General features: G+C 41.7%; 1 protein-coding gene and 1 long non-coding RNA gene across 2 annotated transcripts in view; one reads left to right on the forward strand and one right to left on the reverse strand.

Moving 5' to 3' along the window:
* Positions 1–24806, forward strand: part of LOC148596391 (uncharacterized) — a 123929-nt gene that overhangs the window by 37849 nt on the left and 61274 nt on the right. The gene's annotated exons all lie outside the window — the stretch shown is intronic.
* Positions 1401–18725, reverse strand: LOC104571107 (tropomodulin-2). Its single transcript, XM_010218169.2, has 9 exons — positions 18523–18725; positions 17330–17486; positions 8554–8676; positions 7009–7095; positions 4174–4304; positions 3429–3536; positions 3031–3174; positions 2573–2717; positions 1401–1807 (listed from the first exon to the last, which is right to left on the reverse strand). Exons 1-9 carry the CDS (start codon positions 18685–18687, stop codon positions 1773–1775), a joined length of 1095 nt encoding a protein of 364 aa, XP_010216471.1. The 5' UTR covers positions 18688–18725; the 3' UTR covers positions 1401–1772.

Here is a 24806-nt window from a genome sequence, read left to right on the forward strand (position 1 = left end):
TGGAGATGAGACTTCTTAACTAAGACCGTGCAGAGTTATGACTATGTTATGGAACCAGAAATTTTTTAATGGAATATCAAAGCTTTTCACAGCAAATCTTGCATGGGTCTAGGGAAAATCTCAGCAAGACTCCCTCACGTGTTGCATTTTTCACTTGTGAAGCAAAAGGTATTAGCCTTAATCTCAGGAAGAGATGGAAACTCTAAGGAGCGAGAGCTTTCCAGGGAAATAAACTGTGGATATACTGTACTTTAGGTCCCAATTCAGCAGAGCATTTTAGCAAATTATTTTAAATGGTGTCTAGGTGTACGTCATTTAGTTAGGGCTACAGTATGAAGATCCAAATCCCACAGGAACAGTGCTGTCATGGACCTGCTCATTTCCTTACAAAAGGCACAGCGGGAGGATTTTTTCTTTTTTCTCATTTTTTCAATTTTTCTCATAAACTCTTGCGGTATGTTTAATTTCAACCCAAAGGAACCTCTGGATGTTCATCAGAAACAATAGTTGGCAGTGGTAAAGCAGTGGTAGAGAATAATGTTTTAGACTGTGAAATACATAAAATAAAACACTATGGACAAAACCCCTACTAAAATTTTAATGCTGTTGAGCATTGGGGTTAGCTGCTGCTTCACAAGTATTTTTCACTGGCTTTAAAACATGTACAGGAACTGAGTTAAGGCCCTGATTTAGCAAAGCATTTGTGCATATGCTTAAATCTGCCCCAGTTCAGCTAAGTACTGATGCAAATACATATGTGCTTTATGATACAAGGACAAACGTTAACTGGTCCCTATAAATGAAGGATAGGTAGGTGGTACAACTATGATCTTATGTTTTTTTTCTGGTAGCACAGCTGCTCTCCTGGATTAATTAATTAATGTTCATCTAAAAGGTCCTGAGTTCTATGACACTAAGAAATGCACATAAATACCAGAACTAAAAAAGGTCAAACACATGGCTCAAAGCAAAGCAAATAATGCTGTAAACGGTGCGTTCTAGTAACAAATAAAAAAACATTGGACTAGAAAAAAGCTAACATTTAAGGTGTCTAGGATTGGCAACACTAATACTACCTCCCATTGTGGCGTTGGGTTAACAAATCACTGTAACCTTGTGTTATGAGCCACCTCAGCCTATGTAAACAGGTAGGTTTTGACAGTGCTTTACACCTGGGCGAGGTCCTGCTCTTCAAGGCGGACGGGCAGAGACCGTGCGAGGTACCGGGGCCGCGGCGAGCGCAGGGGTCCGGCCGTGCGGCTCGGAGAGCAGGAGCGAGGCCCGCAGGCGCCATCCTGCAGCCCGGCACCGGCGTTCCCGGAGCAGCGCGCGGAGTTCAGCAGGGCTACAGACACGAGCTAGGGTTATTCAGAAACATAAGGCATTGCAGGACTTGGCCCTAGAATTTCCATTTTAAGCAGAGTATTCCTTATCCATACACAAGATTATATTTTAACATGGCAAAAAGTGTCTAACATAAAGGTCAATGTCACCATATATTATAGTCAGTAACACTGTGACATTCTGCTTATTGGCTTGTAAAACATATTTTTCATAAATATCAAACCAACGATTATTTTTTCTCATAAAAGTTGAATTAACTAAAAGTTAAAAATGACCAGGCTGCGTTTTCAAGATCAAGAGGAGACATTAACGGAAACGAGCAACTCCCATTACAGTGGTTTTCCAGTGCCTTCCCTTGTGAGCAGCGAGCTCCGCGAGACTGCAGGTGTTGGCTGCCTCCCGGCACGTTTGCTCCTTCTTGGACGTGGCTACTGCCGCTCTCCTTCCACTCGCTTTTTACGAACTGCACCAGCAGAAGGGAAGAGTGGTCAGTTTTGCTGTCCTGAGAACCTGAGCATTTTGCTCAGTAGCACTCTATGCTTCAGTAATGTGAAGAGAAATGAATGGGCTTCTACAAGTAGCCTACTAAAGATTGAAACAAAGGGCCTGAGTGAAAGAAATGAATTCTAGCTCAGTTTTTATCTTAGTTCTTGCAGAAAGAAACCCAAGATGAAGCTAGTGAGGATTTGCCCCAGTGAAGGCACCACAGTTTGACACTACAGTGAGGCGCAATTGTTTAGTAACCCATAGGGGCCCCTTTTACTGTGAGCTTCAACTACCCCGTCAGCTCCTCCGTATTTTGTCTATTGAGCCTGCAGGGCAAAGCATGTCGCAGCGACTCAGGCAGAATTTGCAAAGTTTTATGTTTTGTTTTATTTATTTATTATGGTCTTTGCCTGTGTTTGGTCACTCAGGCAAGCAAGCCCTGGTTCCCTGCTTGGTTCCCTCCACTTACAGGCCTGGGCAGCTGGGAAGCCTGGGTGCTCCAGGGGAGCCTCTGCTCACCTTCCCAGCACAAATGGGAGAAGAAGAATAGCAGCTCTTAATCACAATGAGATCTTTGCTGTTTTCAACTCCTGAGGTGATGGGGGTAGGCATCACCCCTTTCACCCAGCAGCTTGGATGTTAACAAAGTTAAAAATCAGTCATATGTATGGGCAGGAATAGCTATGTCTAGACAAGTTGAGCTCAGAAGAACAAATGATGAGTGGAGGTAATAGCATCTTACCTAGATCATTGTTTTTAGTGATAGCTGCTGCCACTCTGGTTCTTGGCCCTTGCTTTGTGAACTGGTACCCAAACTTGAGAATCTGGGAGTTCTCTTCCAGCATCTTGGCAATCTCCATCTCTACAGCTGTGCCCAGCTGCTGCCTCTGTTGGTGATGAGATGAAATGCCCCCAAAAGAAAAGAAAATATTTATGAGAGGGAGAGAGAGAAATAGAAGTGGTTATATTTCAATATCATACTGTAAACTCCAGAGAATCCTGTCTCTGGAGATTTTTCTCTGAGATTTGTATTTGACTTTGACCAGTTTTATTTAGATGGGCATGGGCATAGGACATGAGCTGCAGAATGATTGAGCCACCGAAGGCTGCCTTGCCTTTGCCAAATGCTTTGGAGAATCATATATGGAATCAGCCTAGAAGGGAATCAAAACAGACTCAGGTTCAGTACTCTGTCTTTACCTGGTTGTCAATTTTAATCTCTGTCAGGGATTCATTCTCTTTTAGTGCATCAATCAGTGCCAGAATACCCGTCCCAGTGATGAAATTGGATTCTACATTCAGACTCTTCAGTGTTTTGTTCACTTTCAACATATCTGCAAATGCCTGAGGGGGTAAAAAGAGGGAATATGAGATAAAATTCCTGAAAGCTTCAGCAAACACAGGAATCTGTACAATGTAGCTTAGTACCTACAAAGACAAACATGCTCCAAATAACACAGAGGTGGAATAGAATAGATTACCCTGCCATATGCACTGCCACAGGGACATTTTGCAAGAGAAAATGCAGGATACATTCTACAGCAGACATAGGCCTGCTTGAAAATGGATGTTTTTTTCCAAACAGTGTTTATACTTACGATAGCTACAGGGTCATTGCTTCGAGTAGCTGCAAGGCTGAATGTCTTCACATGGGTGTTGCTTTCCAGAGCTTTTGCGAATTCTTTCAGTGTTGGAATAGGAATGTTCTACATCAAGAAAAAAAGATAGAGGCAGTAGTCAACAAAACCAGTCACATCGGTAGACTCCAATTCTAATTATTACCTGACTGGCTGATTAATAGCTGTATGCAACAGTATGCAATTTAGTCATCCTCAGAGCTATAAGGCATCATTCCTGGCTCGTAGCTGCCCCTGCGCCGCGTTGGGGACCGCGCGTGAGGCCGCGCTGGCCCTCAGCGCTGCCGCTGGCCGGGTCAGGCCCACGCAAGCACCGGCCCCATCCCTGGGCTCTGTTCCTGTTTTGCTGCTGGTTGCGCAGAGGCTGCACATTCCAGCCCCTCCTCTCTTGGAGGGGCCCTCATGTGTGGGCTAATTGAATTAGGCCAGTGATGACTGTGTGGCGCCCATGACATATCTTGCTTGATGAGCTGCTAAAGAAAGGCAGCCAGAGGGAATCACCCCTTGGGCTTTTAATTGGCACCTAATTCAGTAGCAACCAGGGATGACCTTGGAGCCTCTACAGCAATTCCCTCCACAGCCTTTCCCTGTGTGTCCCGTTTTTCCTATACCTTAAAGAGACAAAATTTGAGGATAGAAGAAAAGGGTTTTGGAAATACTTGAGTAAACCCTCCTATGATGACAAAAACAAAGCCACAGCATTTACCTTTATGTTGTTCAGATTAACTTCTATGAGACTAGGATCATTTGCTTTTATCCTTTGCAAACTTGCTTCCACATTGGTTGGGTTAGGTGGCTCCTCAAAAATGGGCTTGACCTTCTCACCTTTGACCACATCTGCAACACAAGGTCTCGTTAAATTTTGACAGAAGGAAAATGCATCCTCAGAAGCAGTCTGGCTTTTCAGTTCTTATTTAGCTTTCAAATGTAGCGTTCAAGCAACAGTTTATAGGAACCAAGAAGCTTGTAACCCAGAGGATTAGCTTTATATTCCTGCCCTGCCATCTGCACCTTCTGTGCATGGCACTTGGGAATGCAGTCACCATAGCTGGGCAGCACCGGCAGGGGAAAAATCCTCCTTTATGTGTGAAAGTCCCACTGCAACTAATCTAAGCCAAAGCAGCTTTTCAGACTAAAATGTAATATACTGCAGAGGCTGCTTTGCTTCTAGCCTAAAGGCTGCACAGCAACATTCCCTCCAAACATCCCCGTTGCATTAGCGGGAAAATGTCTCTGCACCTCACAAACAGCCTCTGCCGTTGTGAAGGAGCACAGTCAAGAGGCCCCTCAGTTTCCTCCTGTAGTCTGATGCTATCAGCCCTACTATAAATTCAATTAGCTCTTGTAAAATTGCAGCATCTGCACTTTCTAAATAATAAAACTATCGAAGAATGAAAAGCAAGTCTGTCTGCCAACACCAGGATTTATGAAGTCTTTGAGTATCTGTGCTCCAAAGAGATACAACTTTACTGTTGGCAGCTATGAGCTATAAGTGCATAAAAATCATAGTTTAGAGCACAAATAGTACTTCTAATTCCCAGGCATATAGTTGGGGAGATTCATTTATAAACACTGACCACCCAAGCCACTAGAGGCAAGAAAGGAATATCTAACTGACCACAAATATGTTTAAACTCCTTTATTTTGTGCTACAGACAGTGAGTTATTTTGAAGGCTTGTGCTCAAGTCTCAATGTCCTATGCACTTCTGTTCGATACCATGGTTGAAGTTCCATATCATGGGCCAAAACAAAACCAAAGTATTTTTTAAAGCTCATGCTCTTAGCAAAAATGAAGTGATATATAAATCTTGAGGTGGCATTTACTCTGCTTGCTTGTACCTCAAGCCATTTTTGTCAATTCCCTGAGAGATTTCACATATACATGCATAGTACTTCAGCCTTCCTAGCAAGCTGGAAATTAGAAGCTGCTAGTAAAATGTGTGGTGGCTATTTACCACATCTTGTATTCATGGCTAAAAAGAACAGAAAAAAACAGCGCAGCATTTTTGTGCTTGTAGAAACAAATACTTCATCCTGCTGAGCAGGGAGCTAGGGAGAGACCTTGAACTTGTCCTCAGGTTCAATATCCCATTATGCCCTGTCTAGAGTTAGCAGCCCTCTCCCTCTCCTCCTTTTTCGTGCTTCACATGAGTTTTATCTTGTTTTTTTAATCATGGTACTGTTTTGCCATATTAACAGGCAAATGTTGAGATGTATCTCCTTCCTTCTTCTACTGAAGCATTTCATTTGGCTGAGGAAAGGTATTGCTTTTGGACCAAAGAACAAAGTGATCTGACAGGGTGATTTTCTGGTTGTTAAATCTGTGATTGGAGCATAGTTTAGCAGACTTACATAGCTAACATTTTGACTCAGTACAACAAAAATAGTCCCAAATCTATGTGGATTAGTAATGCATGCAGTTGCCTGTTACGAGATAGATGGCAGCTTGTACAGGGCCCCACTGTGGGGGTTTGTAGAACAGTGTTAATCCTGAGAAAAATGAAAAGACATCGTGTCCTGCCTTCTTTCCCACCTCCCCTTCCTTTAGGGAAGGATGGAAATGAAAGCTGCTGTTCTCATGGCCTTGCAAGAAGAAAATATTTTGGGGGTACTGCTTCCTGCACATTTAGTAAAGAACATTCTACAACTTTGCCTTGAAAAGTGAAGTTTAGCCTGCTTACGTCCCGGAGCTTGGGGTGAACAGCTCCAGATCGAGGCTTGGCAGGTTTTAAGTCTGTGACAAGAAAAACTTGGAACTTGCACTTACATGTTTCTTCCCCACAGCTTCCTGACAGTTGCTGAGCTAAAATCTGATATGCCAGAGTACTTTTTTTACTGCATGTCTGATTTATTTCTTTAATAACCACTTTCCTACTTTCTGTTTTTTTTTTTCTTTTTTTTTTCCCTTTTCCTGAGAGATTATGCTTTCTGCGGACTGTACCTAAGGAGCAGATCTGATGTAGGAGTAACAGATCATAAGGAGTAGCCAGGGTAATAATAGTGTGATACAGTCCTTGCCTCACTCTGAATGCAGGTTCATGTGAATTTGGCCAGTGACATGACCTTGCCAGTATTTATGCCAAGCTAGAGCCTGAAAGTTACAAGTCATTCTTCAGTTACATAAATACATATAGTCAGGGTGAGATGCTCTCATGTGCAGTGTGGCCTTATGGCCACCTCTTAGCTACAGTGCAGTGTGTTTTCTCTCTCATGCCTAAACTAAAGTGGAATATTTATATATGTGTATATATAGTTTTTTTTAAATGCTCCCACTCTTTCAAGCACCTCAGAGCTAGATGAGGCTTCCTAGCAACACAAAGCTCCTTGGGAATGTTGTATTTTCATTTTCTTGTTGTCATTATAGATAATGAATTTTTAGATCATATTTACTTTAAAGAGCTCCTCTTCATGATCGGTTTGATCAGTCATGGTAAGTCAGGCCAAGTTACACTGAACTAAATTAGACCAATAGACCCAACCTATATCTGTATAATTCCCTAAGGATGACACGTAGCACACAAGAGAAATCTGCTTGCTTACTTCTCACAGTTCCTTTTCCATCTTTACTGCGGGCTCCTCCTTCATCAAATTTGGGATTGTTGACCATGTTGTGCACGCCAAGAACAGCTACAAAAATATAAATAACAGCAACAGAATATAATATTAATAGCAGAAACAAATTTGCAGAAAAATGTCTGCTACAAATTCTAATTTAGGTCTCTAAACAGATAGCCTTCATAAAACTGTGACTCTCTGATGGCTTTTTGGGTGACTCTTTAAGGTCTAAATAATAGAAATGTAGACATTTTTAATATAGGTCATCAAACAAAGCAGTCATTGCAGTATGCTATCACAGAGTCATAGAAACATCAGCTCGAAGGGACCTCTGGGGGTCATCTCATCCAGCTTCCCACCCAAGGAAGGTTGTTGCCAGCACTAACCCAGGTCAGTCGTGGTTTTGTCTAGCCAGATCTTCAATCATCCAAAATTCCACAACCTCTTTGGGCAACTCATTTCACTCTATCTTCATATTCTCCTATTTTTTTTCTAAAGAACTTGCTCCTTGTTCTATTGTCTGGCACAACTGAGAATTGCTTGACTTTATATGTCGACCATATGCTATAGAAGCATATGGTACTAACATCCTTGGGAAGAAACAGAACATATTTCAGTACTTTAAAATAAATTGTGAGGATGTAAACTATTATGAGAGAAATGACAAAAGAAACCAAACCTCCATAAAAGCTGTAGGCAAAGTTATCTTTCATACAAATTAAACTCCATGGCGTCCAGATAAATCATGCAATGCTTGCTGATACTGTTCTGATTAAGTAAGTACTTGCATTTTATTCTACAGGATCATGCATGAATTAAGGCTATGGACTTTAGGAGATTTTTACCTTTATCTTCAGAGTTTTGTTATGAAAAATGCTTTCTGTTCCATAAGAAAATGACTTTTCAAGACTCTCTTCAGTAGGTGTTATTTGTTTTTGTTTATGAGACTTTGTTACCTATGAATTTTGGCATGAAATGCTGAGTATGATCAGAGCTCAGCAAAACTTGGAGCTTTGTTCTATGAGAGAAGTGCCAGCTGCATTGTAATTCTGTGAGGCCTGTGATACACCATGCTGGATCGATCAGAGCCAAGACTGTGATGTATCCAGAAATATGTGGTATAGCCAAGAATCACAGAAGAAAATGGTGAGATAGTGTCCTTCAGTGAGATAATAAGCTCTTCAAAAACTTAAGTTTAATATTGATCTAACCCAAAGTAAAGTGCTTTAGATTAAGAACATACATCGAAATATTTCATTTAGATTTTGCTAATGAAAAGCAGAAAATTGTTGGTGCAGTTGAAATTCTCCCACCAAATTCTTGTTTAGACAAGAGCCATAAAGCAGCACCTCACACTGCCAGGAAAGGATCCACCCGGCCTGGGCACAAGAGGCAGGAGGTAGAGCCGTTCCACAGTGGTCTCTCAGCTCTGGCTTGGGAAGCCCTTGCTGGTCTCCTTCTTCCCCGGACAAACCCATGACATGAACCCCTTGAGAGCCACCTCAAGAACTACAGATTGGTCTTTTGTACCTGCAAGGTCATAGAGCTCAGTGTCTGAAGCGCTGGCCAGGGCTTCTTCTAGTTCTGGATCCAGGGTCACCTTCTCTTCTGTACGAGCTTCTATGGGCTTTTCTTTAGGGATAAATATTTTTCCTATGAGAAGAAAAAAAAAGGGTGAGAGATGAATTATTAGGACAACTCATTTGCCTCCTGGCAATGGATGAAATGGGTCTGTGACAGTGGAGATGCTTGGAGATAGATTGAATGCATGCTTTTCAATTTCTTACTTGGTGTTATCCTTAACACCACGATCTTAACAAGAATCTGTTGATGGTGACATTGCTCTGATAGGTGTGTGAATTTCCATTTTCTGCTGTCCAGAGCTGAGCAGTTCCCTCTTTGTCCCTTAAAACTAACTTTCAAGCAAGCTTTGTAATAAAGCTGTGAAGATCTTTGGATGCAGGTGGCTTTGACCCACTGTAAACTTAAAATTGTTTTATTTGTACAGCTTTGTATGATCTGATTGGAATGCTTGAAGCGCATCCTGGGGTTTCCTGAAATGCTTCTTAAATAGTTTTATTTTCACTGTCTCAGTGATGTTATTTTCTTACAATTAATAAATACAGTTCTGATATTAAGTGTTGAAATACAGACTCTCTGCCATTGGCTTTTAAACACCGGCATCCTTCCGTGACTTAAATCTTTTCCCATGGTGGACCTAAGTATAATTTTTATGTAGATAATACCCAATTTGTTCATCTCTTCTTACAAGCCTGTCTGCAGCAGTTTCTGTATGGTCAGCTTCCATGGATGAGGTCATTGAATAGGCTCAGAAAATATTTTAATGGAAATTTCTGAAGCATTCTTAAGGCTTCCTGATGTAGAATTTGACTTATTTACCTTAGAGATATTTGTACCAAGGTGAAATAATTTCTATCTGCAAAACTGGACAGACAGTGATATAGAAAAATAAAGTAATATATTTTTTGATTATTTTTCCTGTAATATTTTAAGCTAGCCTTTTTTATGAAGAGGTGTTTAAACCATTTATAGGCCAGAAATTAAAAATTATTTCCCTGTTTGCTAGGTGATACAAATCAGAGGCGGCGATATCAAACAAAAGACAAGTGGAAATTTGGGGTGAGAAATACCCTGCCTCTGTGAAGGAAGGATCGCAGTGCAGGGGCCAAGGTTATGGACTCGGAGCGTTAGCGCCGCATCCCGCGTGTTGGAGGGCAGCCTCCAAGACACCAGCTGCTGGGAGGTAGCTGCTCCCTGATCCACAGCCATCGAATATCGAATAATATTTGATGTGGACACAGGACCCCAGGTCTTAGGTAACCTGAACATGGTAAATATTTCAGCTGGTGCTTCCCCATGTAATTTGGAACTGGATGACAAATATCTTGCATATGAGAAGTCCAGGGCTAATGGAAACTAGTACAGTTTGGGTTTGTACTTGTGCCAGGCAGTTCACATGTATCGGAGTACAAGGTTTAAGCATTTGCTTCAGGCATGTGTAATTCTTGGATGTCAGCCCGAGTCTTTTTGAAATGTGTATCGCTGAGCGCTCAGTGATAGTTTCATTTAAAGCATTCTTGGCAAACTTGTCAGAAAAAAAAATCTATTACTGGTTAGATGAAATATTTAAAAGGGAAAGGTCATGTCAAAGACGTTAATATATATCTTTAATATATGTGGGCCTTGCTGGCATCCAGTCCCTTTATAAAAATATTCTTTTTCAGCTGTCCAGATAAGAACCTGCTTTTGCGTAACTCACTGTGAAGAGATTCTGTAGTATTAGATAGAGGTTAAAAGAGCTTACGCATTATTAGAAAATAATCACCTTTCTGCCAGGGCCAAAACTGTATGCTTGTATTTACGGACAGCTGTCGACCATTTTTGTTATTTTGAAGACAAAGTTCAAAGATACAGGAAGTGCCTCCTGGTCCCACATCCATCGTAAATTCAAAACGTAGCAGCATCATGCAATTCAGTGGCAAAATAAAATGAGGATTCTGGCTTGCTTGTTTCAGTGTTCCTAGTGCGAGTTTGTAGTTGTACTGTAGCTTCAATTTAAAATGTATTATTTTTACATGCTTTGAATCCTAGGAAGAATAATGAAGGTTTGGCATTTTGGTTTGGCTTGGTTTTTATTATTATTTTTTTTCCTAAGTGAGATTTACGAAGGAAGGCTGCTCTTCTTGGTATATTGCTATTTATATTCATGCTATATTGAAGGTGTTGTATAAAGTATTCTTACATATCCTTATGAAATGAAGATGCTTTCTTAGAACATTCCATGTGAGATGAACATTGTTGGTTGTGTTACATTTGCCTCTAAATTTCTTAAAATTCTGAACTGAGTATCAATAATAATGCCCTCTCTTTCTACCAATGGAAAGTGTAGTGACAAGTTATGTTTTTACATGTCATACTTGAGCAGCTTCAATGTTAATAACACTAAGTATATTTATTTACAGAAAAAATATACTCTTGCATTTAACTGCAAAACAAATCTCCATTTCAGTAAAAATAGACTAGTAAGCCATAAAAAACCATTGCACTTTTACACATGTACAGAAATCCAAAATATCTGGAATCCAAAGTGCTTTTTTTGAACATGAAATTGTCAGTGCAAAGCAATTCCTTGGAATTTTCCCTTTCCTTTGTTGAACTGGGATACATTCCCGTGGTGCCCTGGATGACGACTGAGTGGCCTAAGTAACCCAGGGGACTTTGTGACCGGGAGTGCCACAAGTAGCAGTTTGTCGGGCTTCAGGACAATAGCAGCCTGTTCCAGTGTCACACACTGCACAGCTTGTGTCCAAAGTGAAATATGATATGGTTCATGTTTTGCTCAAAAGAGACCGGGAAAAAAAATCCATTGAAAACCAGAGAGAAAGACACAAAAAAAGGGAAAGAAACAAATACCGTGAAACTGAGAGAATTCTTATTCTCTGAACTGATTTATCTGAAATACAGAGAAACAGAGTGAGATAAAAGGAAGACAAATACTATGAAAAGAAGAAAGACACTGGCTACAGCCATAATGTCATTGGCATAGTTTAGCCACTAGGTTTCAGCCGGCTGTTATTTCCTGCATTGTGCAAATATCCCCTTTAAAGCAAAATTGAAGTAGAGCAAGGAAATTAGACGTAACCCTAGTTCCACCTTCCTACACAACAGCAATTAACTACAAAGTCAGGTTGAGGATTTCATCTTCATTTGGAGTTCATAGCATTTGTAACATCATTTCTGGTCTGTCTTCCCTCTGCCCTGCTTCTTATGTCATTAACTTTGCTTCTTATATAACATACAAATTGCCACCATTTTTATTTAGTAATGTTTTCTTCCCACCTTGCACAATCTGAAATAACTCAACAAAGTGCATAGCAGTGAGATGAAAGTCCAGTGATAATACCTGCAAAAATGCCCTTTCTCTATTTTATTAAGGACAGTTACTTAATTTTATAATATAGATATATTTTTACCATAATTGTAAAATTACAACATACTTTATTTCCTATAAACTGTAATTTAGATTTTTATACTTTTAAGAAAATATCTGATAACATTCGTTACTTCTTATTTTCAATGAATGATTGACTAGAATGAGCTCCTGCTTATTCTCAACTCCGAGCTGAGAATGCTGTACTGCCCTTAGGAGTGAAATTCAATAATCCTGGAATTCTGCCTTGCAGAAATCACAGACACACATTCACTTTTTCCGTTTGCACTATTCTTTCCTTCTGAGACTTACTCAAATTCCTCTCTACAAATATTATATGAAAATGTAATTAAATTAATTCTTACCAGGAATACATTTGAATTATGAACAAGAAAAAAGGCCAAGCTCAATTAAGTTTGAAGCTGCAAGCTAGTAGCGATTCAAAAGCAAATCACAACTGCTGTTCTACTGTTACTCTTGGATTACTGACTGCATATCAAATGCCTAAAAAATTATGATAAAGAAATAGGAAGGTTGCAAGTTAAGCTTTCCAGAGCTGTTAAATCTTTTGTTGTGCATATGGGCATAGAACCAAGTGGAGCTGCCCAGCAGCCTTGACTGTGATGAGCATCTTTGGTTTCTACCATGTTAACAAGAGTGCTCTCGGAAGGTGCCTTCCTTTCTCAAACAACAAGCAAAAGCCAACCCATAACCTTCAAAACAGCAGAAATCCCATATTTTTTCTCATGTGGATCACCAGAGCACCAGCATCCCTGTGCTCCCACAGCCATCCTCAGGATTAGCCCTGGGATTAACCCGGGCACCGAGAGGAGCCGAAAGCTCTTCCGTGCGCGTGCAAGGGCAGTGGAGGGGGACGGACCCGGCTCTGCTGCTGCTGGCACACTGCAGAGTGTAGAAACTCGGGCAAAACCAGATTGCACCCTGACAAATTGCCCCCGTCCTCTTGTCTGCTGCCCGTCGAGCGTCCCCCTCCTGCTCGTGCCACCACGGCCTCCCTGGCGCGACGAGCAGCGGCTCCTTGGACAGGACTAATACTCACTGCAGGGGGAATATTTGGAGAACACTACAACACACTGGATGCACAAGAAAGTACTGCAATTTTCCAGGGAAATTCAAGTAGGTGTCCCTGGGGAGTGTGGGGGGCACACATTTCAAGTCCCCTCTTCAAAGTAGGGAGGCATTGCAGCTCATAAAAACAGCTGGAAAAAATTACTTTACATGGCTAAAACAATGTGTTTTCTCCTAATCTTGTTCTTGGAAACAGCTGAGTCCTTTTTGCTGACACTTTCTAAAAAAATTCAGGCTGAGGCAGAGTCTCAGCATGGGAAATTTCACTGTGAACTGTGTGAGTTTGGCAAAGTCATAAGCAACTAAAACAGGGTCTTACAAAAGAAAGCAGTAAAAGACTTTGGCCATAGGCATTACTGTCAGCAACAGCGGCACTTCTCAGGTTTTAAGAGAATAACATCAGCACTAAATTTAAGCCTTGAAGAACAGGAGAAAGGTGACAAAAAATTTAAGCAAATTTATTTAAGCTTTGGGAATGAAAGGCTGCCTCTGTCAATCCAAAAATGATAAGTCTCTAAGTTAAATCATACTGTTTTTAATATAGAATCTGTTACAGAAACAGAAATTGGAAGTCATCAACATCTACTACACTACTTTGCCACCTGAAACTGCCTGTCACGATCATTAGTGCTGAGTATTGATACTCTGCCTGGCCCAGCACAGCACATGGGATAGGTTTATCTTTGCCAGAGCAACTGAAAACAGGTTTGGCCAAAAGCATTTTGGTTCAGTCATTATTTTCTTCCTTTTTTCTGTTTATCAGTTGGCTGAAAATGTCAGCATTTAATCACATGCAAGTGTGTTCCCCTTCCTTTTCCAGCCACAAATAATAATGGCCCAATCCACTGGAGTTTTTCCATGACTTTGATGAGAACTGGATCAGATCCAAAATGAAATGGTTTGGCAGGGTTAGAAGACCTTGTAGAAAACAGGGATAACTCCGAAGGGTTGAAGCAGCAGTCCTTAAAGCAATTAAAAAAGGCATAGCCAACTTTTAATATCTAAAGACTTTTTTTCTTCAATTACGTCTCATTAGTATTATGCAGTAAGAGAACCACTGCAACAGAAGTAGAAATATTGTTAATAGTGAATGTTTATATTACAGTAGCACACAGATCCTAACTGAGATCAGATGTACATGCACTCGGTAAGAAAAAGCCTCTGACATGTCACAACTGAGATAAGCAAAGAACAGAGGATTGTTATTCTTTCTAAAATTGAACAGTTTGGGGACAGTCACACAAGGGGCTGTGACACAACTGCCAAAAAGTTGTCTAACTGAGATGCTAGGACATGTAATTATCATTTCCTCTTTCTCAGACCTTTCTACCTCAAATAGCATCTCATGCCTTCTCATTTCTAATTCTTCTCCTAATAGTCATGTAGCATCGATATTGCTGTTTAACATTCTGGGGCTGTAACACTGGCCTGCTCTTCCCAGCCTAACCTTCCCAACCTTTCCTCTTTATTCCTTAACCCTTCAGGAACTTGCAAATGATACAGAAGAGGCTTCACAGTGATCTCAGTGGGATAACCCGCTGTTCCAGCTATACATCTTAAATGCACTGAGTCAGTCTGCATAACTTCTATAGTTCATTTCGAGAGCATCCCTCATAAGTAGAAACTAAGCCAGCAAATATACAAAATAAACACTTACAAGCTGCCAATCGCCATGGCTACATCACTGGGTGCTCTCTCCTTCCAGCTCCACTGCTCAGGAATTATGAAGCTGCTGCTTATGGGAAGGGCTGATTAACGAGCTGTGTTGCACCACCGTTCCTGAAAGCCACCAGAGCTGCTGCACGCGACCGACGGGAGCCGACGCTCGTGACGGGGACACTCGCGGGATGTAGCCGCTGCCCGGCCCTTGGAGGAGCAGCCTGGGGAGAGGCAGCTGCCCGCGAGTTCGGCAGGACTCTGCGGCCGCGGGCTGAAGTGCTCGGAGCAAACGGCCCGTTTGGGTGGGAGCCAGTCGCGCGGCCCACGCTGCGGTCCTCTGGGCAGCGCACAGCTGGGGGTTCGCTGCAATGTGAGAGCTATCCCATACAGGCTAAAATCTTCCTTTTATACAGCAATTAATTTGGGAAGTTACCAAGCCAAAATATGGCAGAGGACCCAAACTGTAATGCTCGCCATACATTTGGGTGTTTCCGCCAAACGCTTCGAACCTTTCAAAAATGTGATTACAATCAAAACCAAGGCGATCCTCTGCACGACCAACTCCCCCAAGCTCATATTTAACACTTCCTGCATTCTAACCAGTCTCCAAACCTCCATTAACCCTGGAATTTGTTTTGGCTTGTTTTTGAGCACAATCAAAACCTTATGGTTGGGTTGAACATATAAAGACCAACAACCGAATTTTGTCTTTCAGCAGCTGTTTGGTACTTCTTTTGTTCAAGAACTCTCCATTAACCAAAACATTAACCAAACATTAACCAAAAAAAAAAGGAAGGCAGAGACACTGCATAAAAAATAATGATGCATCACAGACACTGATGCATCACAGACTTCCAAAGTTTGAAAACATATATATATATATATATTCCCAGTGGAAGACAAGCATCAAACTAGAGTGACAAATCTGAAACAACACTTGACATACTCTAATGCTACTGACACAAATATCCTTAGGTGGGAAATAATGCCAAATGTCTTATTGGCATCTACACCTCCTGTTTCTATTTATACACAACCATATGCACTGGGGAGCTGCCCCAGTGCTTAATTTTTAATTAGCAGAATTACTTTAAAATTAATTTGGGACTATTTATAGTATGGCTACATTATAGAGCTGCTATAGGGTAAAGAAATCTTTTAATGAACATATATTTAATGTAATAATATATTTATCAATTTATCAATATATTTATCAATATTTGTCAAACTCTAAAGGTACTTCAGAGTCTATCACCATACACAGGCTGAAAAATAAGCTCTTCCCTGAGAGAGATTGTAGAGTTTCTTAACTCTAGAGGATGCATTTTCAAAAAGTAGATTATTTATTCTGGAGTAATTACTGAGCTGCACAGGAAATAGCTTATTGTAAATGAAAGCCAACTCACTGATATTTTAATAAAGTCACTCCATGACTGCTCCTTGAGTCAAGTTTGCCAAAACAAATAATGCTGCAGTTAGAAGCACTGACTTAGATACGGAGCAGCCATACACGCATGGCCTTTAGGCAGCACTCAGCAGAGTTCATCAGATCCCCGCAATCAGCACAACTATCATACAGTTGGTAGGAAGATTTCAGTATGTTTTTATTTGGCAGATGGAGATTTCAGTCATGTTTTCTGAGACTCAGATGCTAAGCCTTAGAAATCATGATGTCTTTGCAGTGCAGAGTGAGGGAAGGGAAAAGAAGGGGAGGCAGCAAAGTCAAGCTCAGTGCTTGGCATCTGCTTACCTTTAATATATCTGCTGTAAGAATATCTGCTTACCTTTTAGCAGGTCCTGCTGAAATAAGGGGAAATTAATGGAATGTTTGGAAAAGGGCCTGAATGAAGGGGTGGCTCCTGAGGTGGGTGTTTTTGTCCACTATATACGCATGAGGAAAGAGAGGTAATGGTGCTAAAAGAGCCCTGTCTGCTTAAAAATATGACTGTGATGACCCTGTGATTACCCAACCAATGAGTTGGTTTGAATAATTAGAATTAGGTTTTCCTGTTTTTCTCTCTCTCTCTTTTTTTTTTCCCTGTAGCTGTAGGACAAAGGGAAACAGAGGAACTGACTGTGGGAATAGCATTGCCAGCTGTGCTAGTAAACAACCGGAAAAATACTTACTTTTTGCAAATTCACTCCCTGAACTATTACATGGAGTGATTGTAGATAATACTTAGAAGGTATTTGAGACTTTTCCTCCTACCTACTTGCACCCATGCATGGCCCTAAGGCGTAATGTAGGAATAGTCCCCATTAAGTAGGTGAAGCTCCCCAGAACCGTGCTGAACTTCAGACAGAGGCATTTGCTGCATGGGAAGCTGCTACTCCAGCCCTTCGCTGAGTTGCTGTCAATGTGTTCGCAAACTCCCTCATGGGCCTTATCCGAAATCTGGAATTAAAACTTCAGAGTAGCCAGACAGCCCATCCCAGTGCAGATAAGTCATCGTTTTTTTCCTTTAGAACAGCTCAGACCTGGCTCGGGAGCCTGACCCCGCGCAACGCGGCCTCCGCAGCTCCAGCACCGCTGCAGCTTCTGCCCGGCCCCGCAGGCCCATGTCAGGGTGGCTCCACGCGCCTCGCGGACCCGAGCCCACACTGTACCTTTCTTTTCCCCTGTAAAGGGCACAAAGTCTTCTCTGTCCTTGTGCTCCAGCGCTTGCTTCTCCAGGTACGAGAGGAGCCGCTCCCGGTCAAAGGGGCCGGTGGCAGCTTTGGTGGTCTGGTCCTTCTGCCGGAAGCCGGCGGGCAGCAAGGCGTTCTGCGGGCACACGGCACACAGCGATGGGCACACAATGCAGTGTCACACAGCGTCCCACATTTAATTGCCTTTTTTTGTGTGTGTGTGAAACTATTCTTTGCATGTTGCTTCACATAATGCTCTTTGGTGACAGCAGTTACATATATTATTCAAATGTAGTCATTAAAAACAGTATCTTCTCCAGGCTTCTCACTCCTGCCAGCTCAGAATATTTTTACTAACCATATTTACAATCCCAGCACCAAAGAACTGCGCAAGATGAGAATCCTTCGTGTTGTGCCCCGTACAACCATATAGTTTAGAGCCCAGGTGAGAACAGGACATGTTTTCTCTACCTTTCCTCTCTTGATTTGTTCTTTTTTCCCATTTTTCCCCCCTCTTCTCATTTTTCAAAAAATTAATGTTATTCTAATGCTGATTTTCGAACTCCCACCCCAGCTCGACAGCTTTTGTGGCAGGTGTAGGCAGACCTCCCACAGGAACATGTGCCCTTCACCATGGCTGCGGGACTGAGCGCTGCCCAGGCACCCTGCAATATTCTTCTCAGAATCCACGTTATCCTTGTTCTCTAGAAAACGACAGCTGCTTAGCGGAGTCTGCGTTCCCTAAATCATGCCTAAATATATTCTCTTCAGTTAAAAATATCTGTTGTGAATGACATAGTCAACAGATTTCTGAAGTTCAAAAGATCTGATCATCACAAACACCCATTAAATTTATTTGTTTATTGCTGTGCTCAGAAATAGCAGCCATAGAAAGCATCTCATCCTACTGCTGTGTACAAACATGATTAAAGATTTACAGCTCAGTCAAGCTCGTGCCTAAATGGACAAGGGATGGAGGGGACAGTGCAACTTGTAGAAAAGCAAATCGCCCATCACAGCAGGAGGAAAACCAAAATGCCCCTAGCTGAGCTGCTCATCCTTCCGAGCACACGGCGTCTCCCGGGGCACAACATGAATAGAAAATGCAGCACATCATGGCATTGGTAGTCGATAGCATTCGAAATATTAGTCCCCTGGCCCCAGCCACTAACCTCAGGATCAAGGTCATCAAGAACATGTTCTAGCTGTTTCAGTTCATCCTCTGAGAGTTTACTGAGTATTTCATCTTCGTTGATATTCTTGTATTTCTCCAGCTCTTTGCGGAAGGGCAGAGACATGGCTGAGCCGCACGATGCTTCTCTTCGGGTTTCCACCATTCAGGAGTACTGCGCTCCTCGTGGTTTCAGTCGCTGTTAACAAAAAGGCATTTTGAGTATCTCCATTTAGCAGATAGAGTCGTAAAGAGCCCACATGCTGAGAGTCGCATTTACACTTTATTAATGAAAACAAAGAAACAAAATGTTCTGGCTCAACTCCGTGTCTGTGTGAGGAAGTGCTAGGGCTGGCTAGGCAGCAAGTATCCTAGGAACAGCAAGGACTCAGGAACTTCATGATTCATGGCAAAAAGAAGCTTTAAGTCTGGCATAAAAATATTGAGCACTTATCCTTTGTCATAGAGAAAAATCTATTTTATTTAATTTTAGAAACAGCAGCATCTGCTCATTCTGTCATGGTAGAATTCAACCATTCTTTAAATTAGTGGTTTCTTTTAGGAAGTTAGTCAGCATCTGATGTTTAACAAAGCGACAGCAGTTGTAAAAAATCCTTATATTATCAAAATCCTTGCATATATTGTGAGTGTGAGATGTGTTTTGGCAAAAGAAACAACCAAAAGAGCTCATGTTTTTGTGTACTTGTTGCTAAAACAGAACATTAACTCCATAAAAGAGTTGCATCTGTTGATGCAATTTATTACCCAAATTGCTTGTTAGCTAATGTAAGTATTTTAAATGCAAGTAATAATTTCTTAAAAATATAAAAGCAGATGCAGTACGGTATTTCTATACTAGGGCATTAGGAGCTTTCTCAGAGTTTCTTTGGATAAACTCATTAAACCCATAGCATTTCAGCTCGCAGTCATTAACAGGGATGAAAATTTTCTTTGAGGGGATTAGGGCTTTTTAAAACTCTATTTAATTGTTTAAGTGTTGATTTTATTAGAGTTTAATCATGCCCCTCGAAAAGACAGAGCTGTAATCCCAAGGGTAGGTTAAATCCTGCTGGAAAAGGAGCAGTAGGAGCGCCCAGGCGAGCGAGACTCGGCGCTCCCACCGCGCGATGCTGCCCGGACACGCAGGCTGGCTCCCAGCGAGGAGTGTTGCTACGAGCTGCTCGCTGGTGTCACCAGTGTCACTGCGACTGTGCAGGTGACAGCTTTTGTGAACGGAGTTGCTGAACTGACTCCGGCTGCTGAGGGGTAATCCCTGCAGGGCAGTTTGTGTGCACGAGACATTTCTGATGGTTTTTGTGCACCTATCCGCCACCATCCCATTATTGGAATCCAAGGGAATGGGATAAGTTCAGCCTCAGCCAGCCTGAGAAGGAAAGGCTGAACTCTTGGGTTTACATGTGCTGGAAATTACTGGCTAATGTGATGATGACTATCTCCACCTTCTTAATTGGATCCCATACTGTTAATTTTGTGTGTGTAAACAGGGCCACGCACCATCTGTGCTGCTTCTTACTGTGGTTTGACTTTTCCAAATGTACACGTACCATTTGCTTTTTATAGGTCATACCCACCAGGTTGCCTTTGTTATAATTATTGTATGAAGTAAACATCTTTCAAACTTTAATCAGTTCAAAAAAGCAATTAACTAACCAGCCCCTCTTGGCTGTTGTTATTCTGAGCACACAAAAGCAGAAGAGGTGCCAAACTGTGCAGAGGCCAAGCTACCTGTAGAGCAGATGCTGTTGGAGGCAGCACTGCACGAGGGGCTGCGCGTGAGCAGGAGCAGTGGGGCCTCATGTGTGAGAATAAGGGGCTTCTCTGAAAACCTAACTGGCAGGAGTACATAAGGAGAGTGAGGGATAAGTAAAAGCAGCACAAATCCCATTCAGTTTTGATGCCAAACACCACAGTTTATCGTGGTCTCAAATATATTAGCTCTTAAGCAGCAGATGACTGGTAACCAACATATGCTTTTATGACTGGTAACCAACATATGCTTTTGGATGCCCCAAATATAAAACCTCTGCTGATGCAGAGTGGTGCAAAACTACGAGCAGTGCCGTTTCTGCTCACACCGTGCTACTTTTAAACCTTTTTGCAGCACAGATGTTACACAGTGAACTTCGGTGACACCGCAGATGTATTTTTATCTTTGATTCCTTCTAAGGAAAGGAATAGACAATTCGGTTTTACTGAGGCAGCTTTTTTTGCCAATGTCTGTCAGTGAGAGGATTCAAAACATGTTTTCAAAGACTTAAAGAGGAGTCCACCTGCATAAAACTTGTTGTGTGAAGTCAGCACCTGCTGGGCTCTAACTCCTATCTGCCATAAGTATTTTCTTTGCTATAATCCCTGTATGCCAATAAAAGGTTTTTCTAGAGTAGTCAGGCTGCAGTACAGTACCATAATACTGTAATAATTTTCAATCACTGATGCAAGTATATTTCTTTCTGAGATGGAGTCAGTCCTCTACCCTACTAACCTTAGATGTCAGAGAGCTCCCACCCTCCTTGGCTTCAATCCCTCGGGAAGTACCGGAGCACCCTGAACCACGGGACATTCCCTCTATGCTGTCCATCTCTGGAGCAGCAGATACAAGGGTACATTGGGCCATTCATGCTTTCAAAAACACAGGCTGTTTGGCTAAGAAAACATAATGTCTCTGAGGTCCTATGGAGAGGAGAATACTGTGAGAGAGGCGATGTAAACTTCTAGTTGTAAGTATCTAAGAATGAAGCTGCATGGCAGTGTGTAGTTAGATGCAGATTTCCTTCACTAGAAGGAAATAATTCAATGCAATTCTTTGCTTTTTTGTAGAAAAAAAAATCAGATCTGAGAAATTCCTCTTAGCATTACAAATTGTGGCAATTGATATTTAGAAAGAAAATCCTGGTGCATAATCTATTTTAAACTATTTCCATAGAGTGGTAGATATTTGTCTTTTAATGAATTGCTCTGGAACGGATCTGTAAATGCAGCAACATCCTTCACTTTCTTTAGTCTCAAGTAGCCAAACAAAAAAGTGAGGAGCAGGTGGAATAAATCCCAAGTTAAATCAATACTGGACCAAATAAATGGGATTTGGTCCGTGGTGCTTAGGAGCAGTGTTTGTGTAGCACAAACAGATGTTCAGTAGCACGAGGCTGGTTGCTCTCCACCTCCGCACAGAGGAGGCTCCAACAATATCCTTAATCCAGTCCCGGACACATCTCCCCGCTCTCCAGCAACTGCTATGGAAACCCAAAACTTCAAAAAAAATTTTTTTTGAGGAGTAGTCCATTATCTGACATATTTGACATATATTTGAGATATAAGTAAGGTTTATTTTATTGCATACATAAATGTAAATGTAAGGAGCAAGACCAATCTGTGCTCTCATGAAATTTCCATGTTTAAAACCCTTTTGACAGAAAATGTCACTCTCTATAAAGTGCTTTTAGTCCCTAGGGCTATTCTAGCATTAGTTTGTGCCCTGTTCCTGGGAGCTAATTTACTACCATACGGAGTTCAGTAAATAATTAACAATTATGTAGTATTAGACTATGCGTGAACTTTTAGGATGACCACGCAGTGATCAGAAACTTCGTTTCATAATTGGATGAGTTTCTCTGAACCTTATTAATGTGTGTGTCACTCTGTAGTTTACATTAGTTAGTTTCTTCAATGAGGGACTGACAGCTCATATTCAAATAAAATACTAAACATCAATTCACTTTGATGGAAGTTAGATCATGCCCTTTGCAAGAAAATAACCATTATGTAAATTGCAAAATTATCCATATGAACCTACTGTTATTTATAGAAGATATAAAGGGATGGCACTGCCTTTGATCTGAATAAGATGAAGGTTTTTTTCACTGGAGAATTTTAAAAGAGATGAAACAGTACTGCTTCTCCCACTTTGATGAAAAAAAAAGTTAGGAAATAACTAATTTCAAATGGTTTGTAAAATAACATTAGTGAAATTATTCATAACTATTCAAAACATGGAAGTGAGTCCTGAGAAGAAATTCATTTGCTTTACACTGGCCCATGATTTATGATCTGTTTCTGAATTACAATCTGTTTTAGATCATAACTGCTAGAATTGTTTCCATATCAAAGATTATTTTTAATTGTAAGAATATTAACTAGCTCGCCTAAAATAGGAACATCCAATAGGTACTATTAGTTAGTAACTACTACTAACTACTAACTATTAGTTACTAACTATCCTCAGCTGAGGATGGTGTAAAGTGCTAGCTCTGGAGAGTAAAGTCTTTTTCCTCAAACTGGAGTAGGAAACGGCAGCTTTTTCCTGCTGTTATCCACCAGCTCCAGCTCTGCTGCGAGCAGTGGCAGCTCCTCGCTGCAGAGCTGCACTCGCTGCCTCTGGCTCCCTGGGGCAGGAGGTAACATTACGATGGACCGGGGTCCTCAGGAAGGGTGCTGGAATGGGACTAGGCAGGTGGCATTCGATAACCAGGGGAACCCAACCACGCTGGTATTTCCTGGGGGCACCAGGGACACTATGACCCTTTCAGTAACCCCCATCCGCTGCAGGTCTGGCTCCGCTGGGCAGAGGTGGCGACTGCCCCCGGATGGAAAAGCTGCACCCGGAGCAAACGCTCCTGCACTTGGGATGCGGTGCCCGAGGAGCTGTGGCCGCCCCGGGGAACTGGGTAAGTTGCTGCCTGATGCTCACTGCAGAAATGCTGTGATGTTCAGCGGGAAGTGTCTTCCATCCAACTAATGGAGGTACAAAGCACTGTACCTTCTGTCTTCACATCTACTGTGAGAGCACAGCATGCACTGGGGCCGTGAGCTGTCCCCAGCTTCATCCCTCAGCACCATGAGGAAGCCAGGGGCCCAATGCTGGTACCCATTCTGGTCGGTCACAGTTATATGGAGCCTGTCAGTGAAGTATCCAAGCTACCAACAGCTAAACAAGAACCTCGTCACGTTATGACCTATCGGGGCCAGTTTTGCTTTTTTAAGCAAATGAGACACCCTAGGGGAAATATGACAGAGGGAGAACCAAGGGCTGGGTTAATGGCGTGCAGTACTGCACACCAAGCTGTGCTTTTGATAGTGATAACTGTTAAATTACTGATAGAAAAACTCTTCTTGCATCTCTCCTAAACTGCTCTGTCTTCCTTCTATGCACATTTTTGTTTTGTTTTGTTCTGCTTTTGCATTTTAGCTGTAAACCAATAAGAAAAATGCACATCTGCACATCCTGATAGATGAAATTAAAAATGGGAGAAAAAATGTACCCAAATATGCTTTTGATTAAAAAAAAAAAAAAAAAAGATCAGACTGCTCCTGGAAAAGACAACACTATTATTTTTCGCATGCTGGAAACACCCATAGGAAAAGAGGAAACAGTGATATTAGAGAAAAGTACTGTTTTCCCTGTTCAGACAACAGAGATAACAATGTTCTACCTTTTTATCACTGCTCTCTCACATTTCCTTACTTATATTGGCAGCTGGATCTTCAGACCCAACTGCTCCTTGAAATAATCCCAGTAAAGAAGGATTTTTAAAGCTAAGAAAAGCAAGTTTACAAATCTCTGTAGCACCAAATGACAAAGACCAAACTGCAGTGCTAAAGAGAAGCCGTAACAGCACTGCTGGGCTTGGCTGCTATGTTCAGTAAGTGAAAAATGCATTCGCTCCAGCATTAACCTAGCATATGCAAATCCCCATGGCTGGAGGATGCTACCTGATGCTTTTCAATGCAAAACCCTGCACAGCTACCCCAACCTAGGTCAAAAGGATACCAACCACACGAAAACATCAAACTGTGAAATAAAATCTGAATCAATAACTAAGGAATGCTGTAAAGAAAAACTTGGACAGGTCAATAACAGCAGAAATGTGTAAATTTTGCTTGTGAGGTAACAGACGTGAACAATAATATTCTGCAAAAGGAAGAGAAGTTTTGAAATGAGGTGGCAAAGTGGGCCACGTAGAACATCATTATTCAGGTGTGAAGAGGAGAGATGCTGCTGGCTAAACTGAGTGACTTGCAGCCAAGCTAGATGAATGGGAAGAGAGATACATATGGAATTTAGGTCAGCAAAGCCACAGAAATGACTTGCATAACCTTCTTTATTTAATTGTTACCTTTAGTTTAAAAATCTAAGTCTTTTGCAGAGGCTCGGTTAAGGCCGCTGCACAGCATGCAGCACCACAGCGAAGGCAGAGGCTACTAGAAAGCGAACAGCGCTGACAGGATTGTAATATCATTAGTAAAATGCAGGGAGACGCCTCCATAGGC

This window comes from Tinamus guttatus, unplaced genomic scaffold (assembly GCF_059628265.1).
Source record: "Tinamus guttatus ecotype Peru unplaced genomic scaffold, ASM5962826v1 Tinamus_guttatus_pri_ptg000004l, whole genome shotgun sequence".
Taxonomy (NCBI): domain Eukaryota; kingdom Metazoa; phylum Chordata; class Aves; order Tinamiformes; family Tinamidae; genus Tinamus; species Tinamus guttatus.

Coding starts and splice junctions, on each gene's coding strand:
- LOC104571107 (XM_010218169.2), bottom strand. CDS start 18,687: ATGGTGGAAACCCGAAGAGAAGCATCGTGCGGCTCAGCCATGTCTCTG. Junction 7,096..8,553: donor TGAGCTCTATGACCTTGCAG/GTACAAAAGACC, acceptor ATATTTTTGTAG/CTGTTCTTGGCGTGCACAAC. Junction 4,305..7,008: donor TGGAAAAGGAACTGTGAGAA/GTAAGCAAGCAG, acceptor CTTGTGTTGCAG/ATGTGGTCAAAGGTGAGAAG.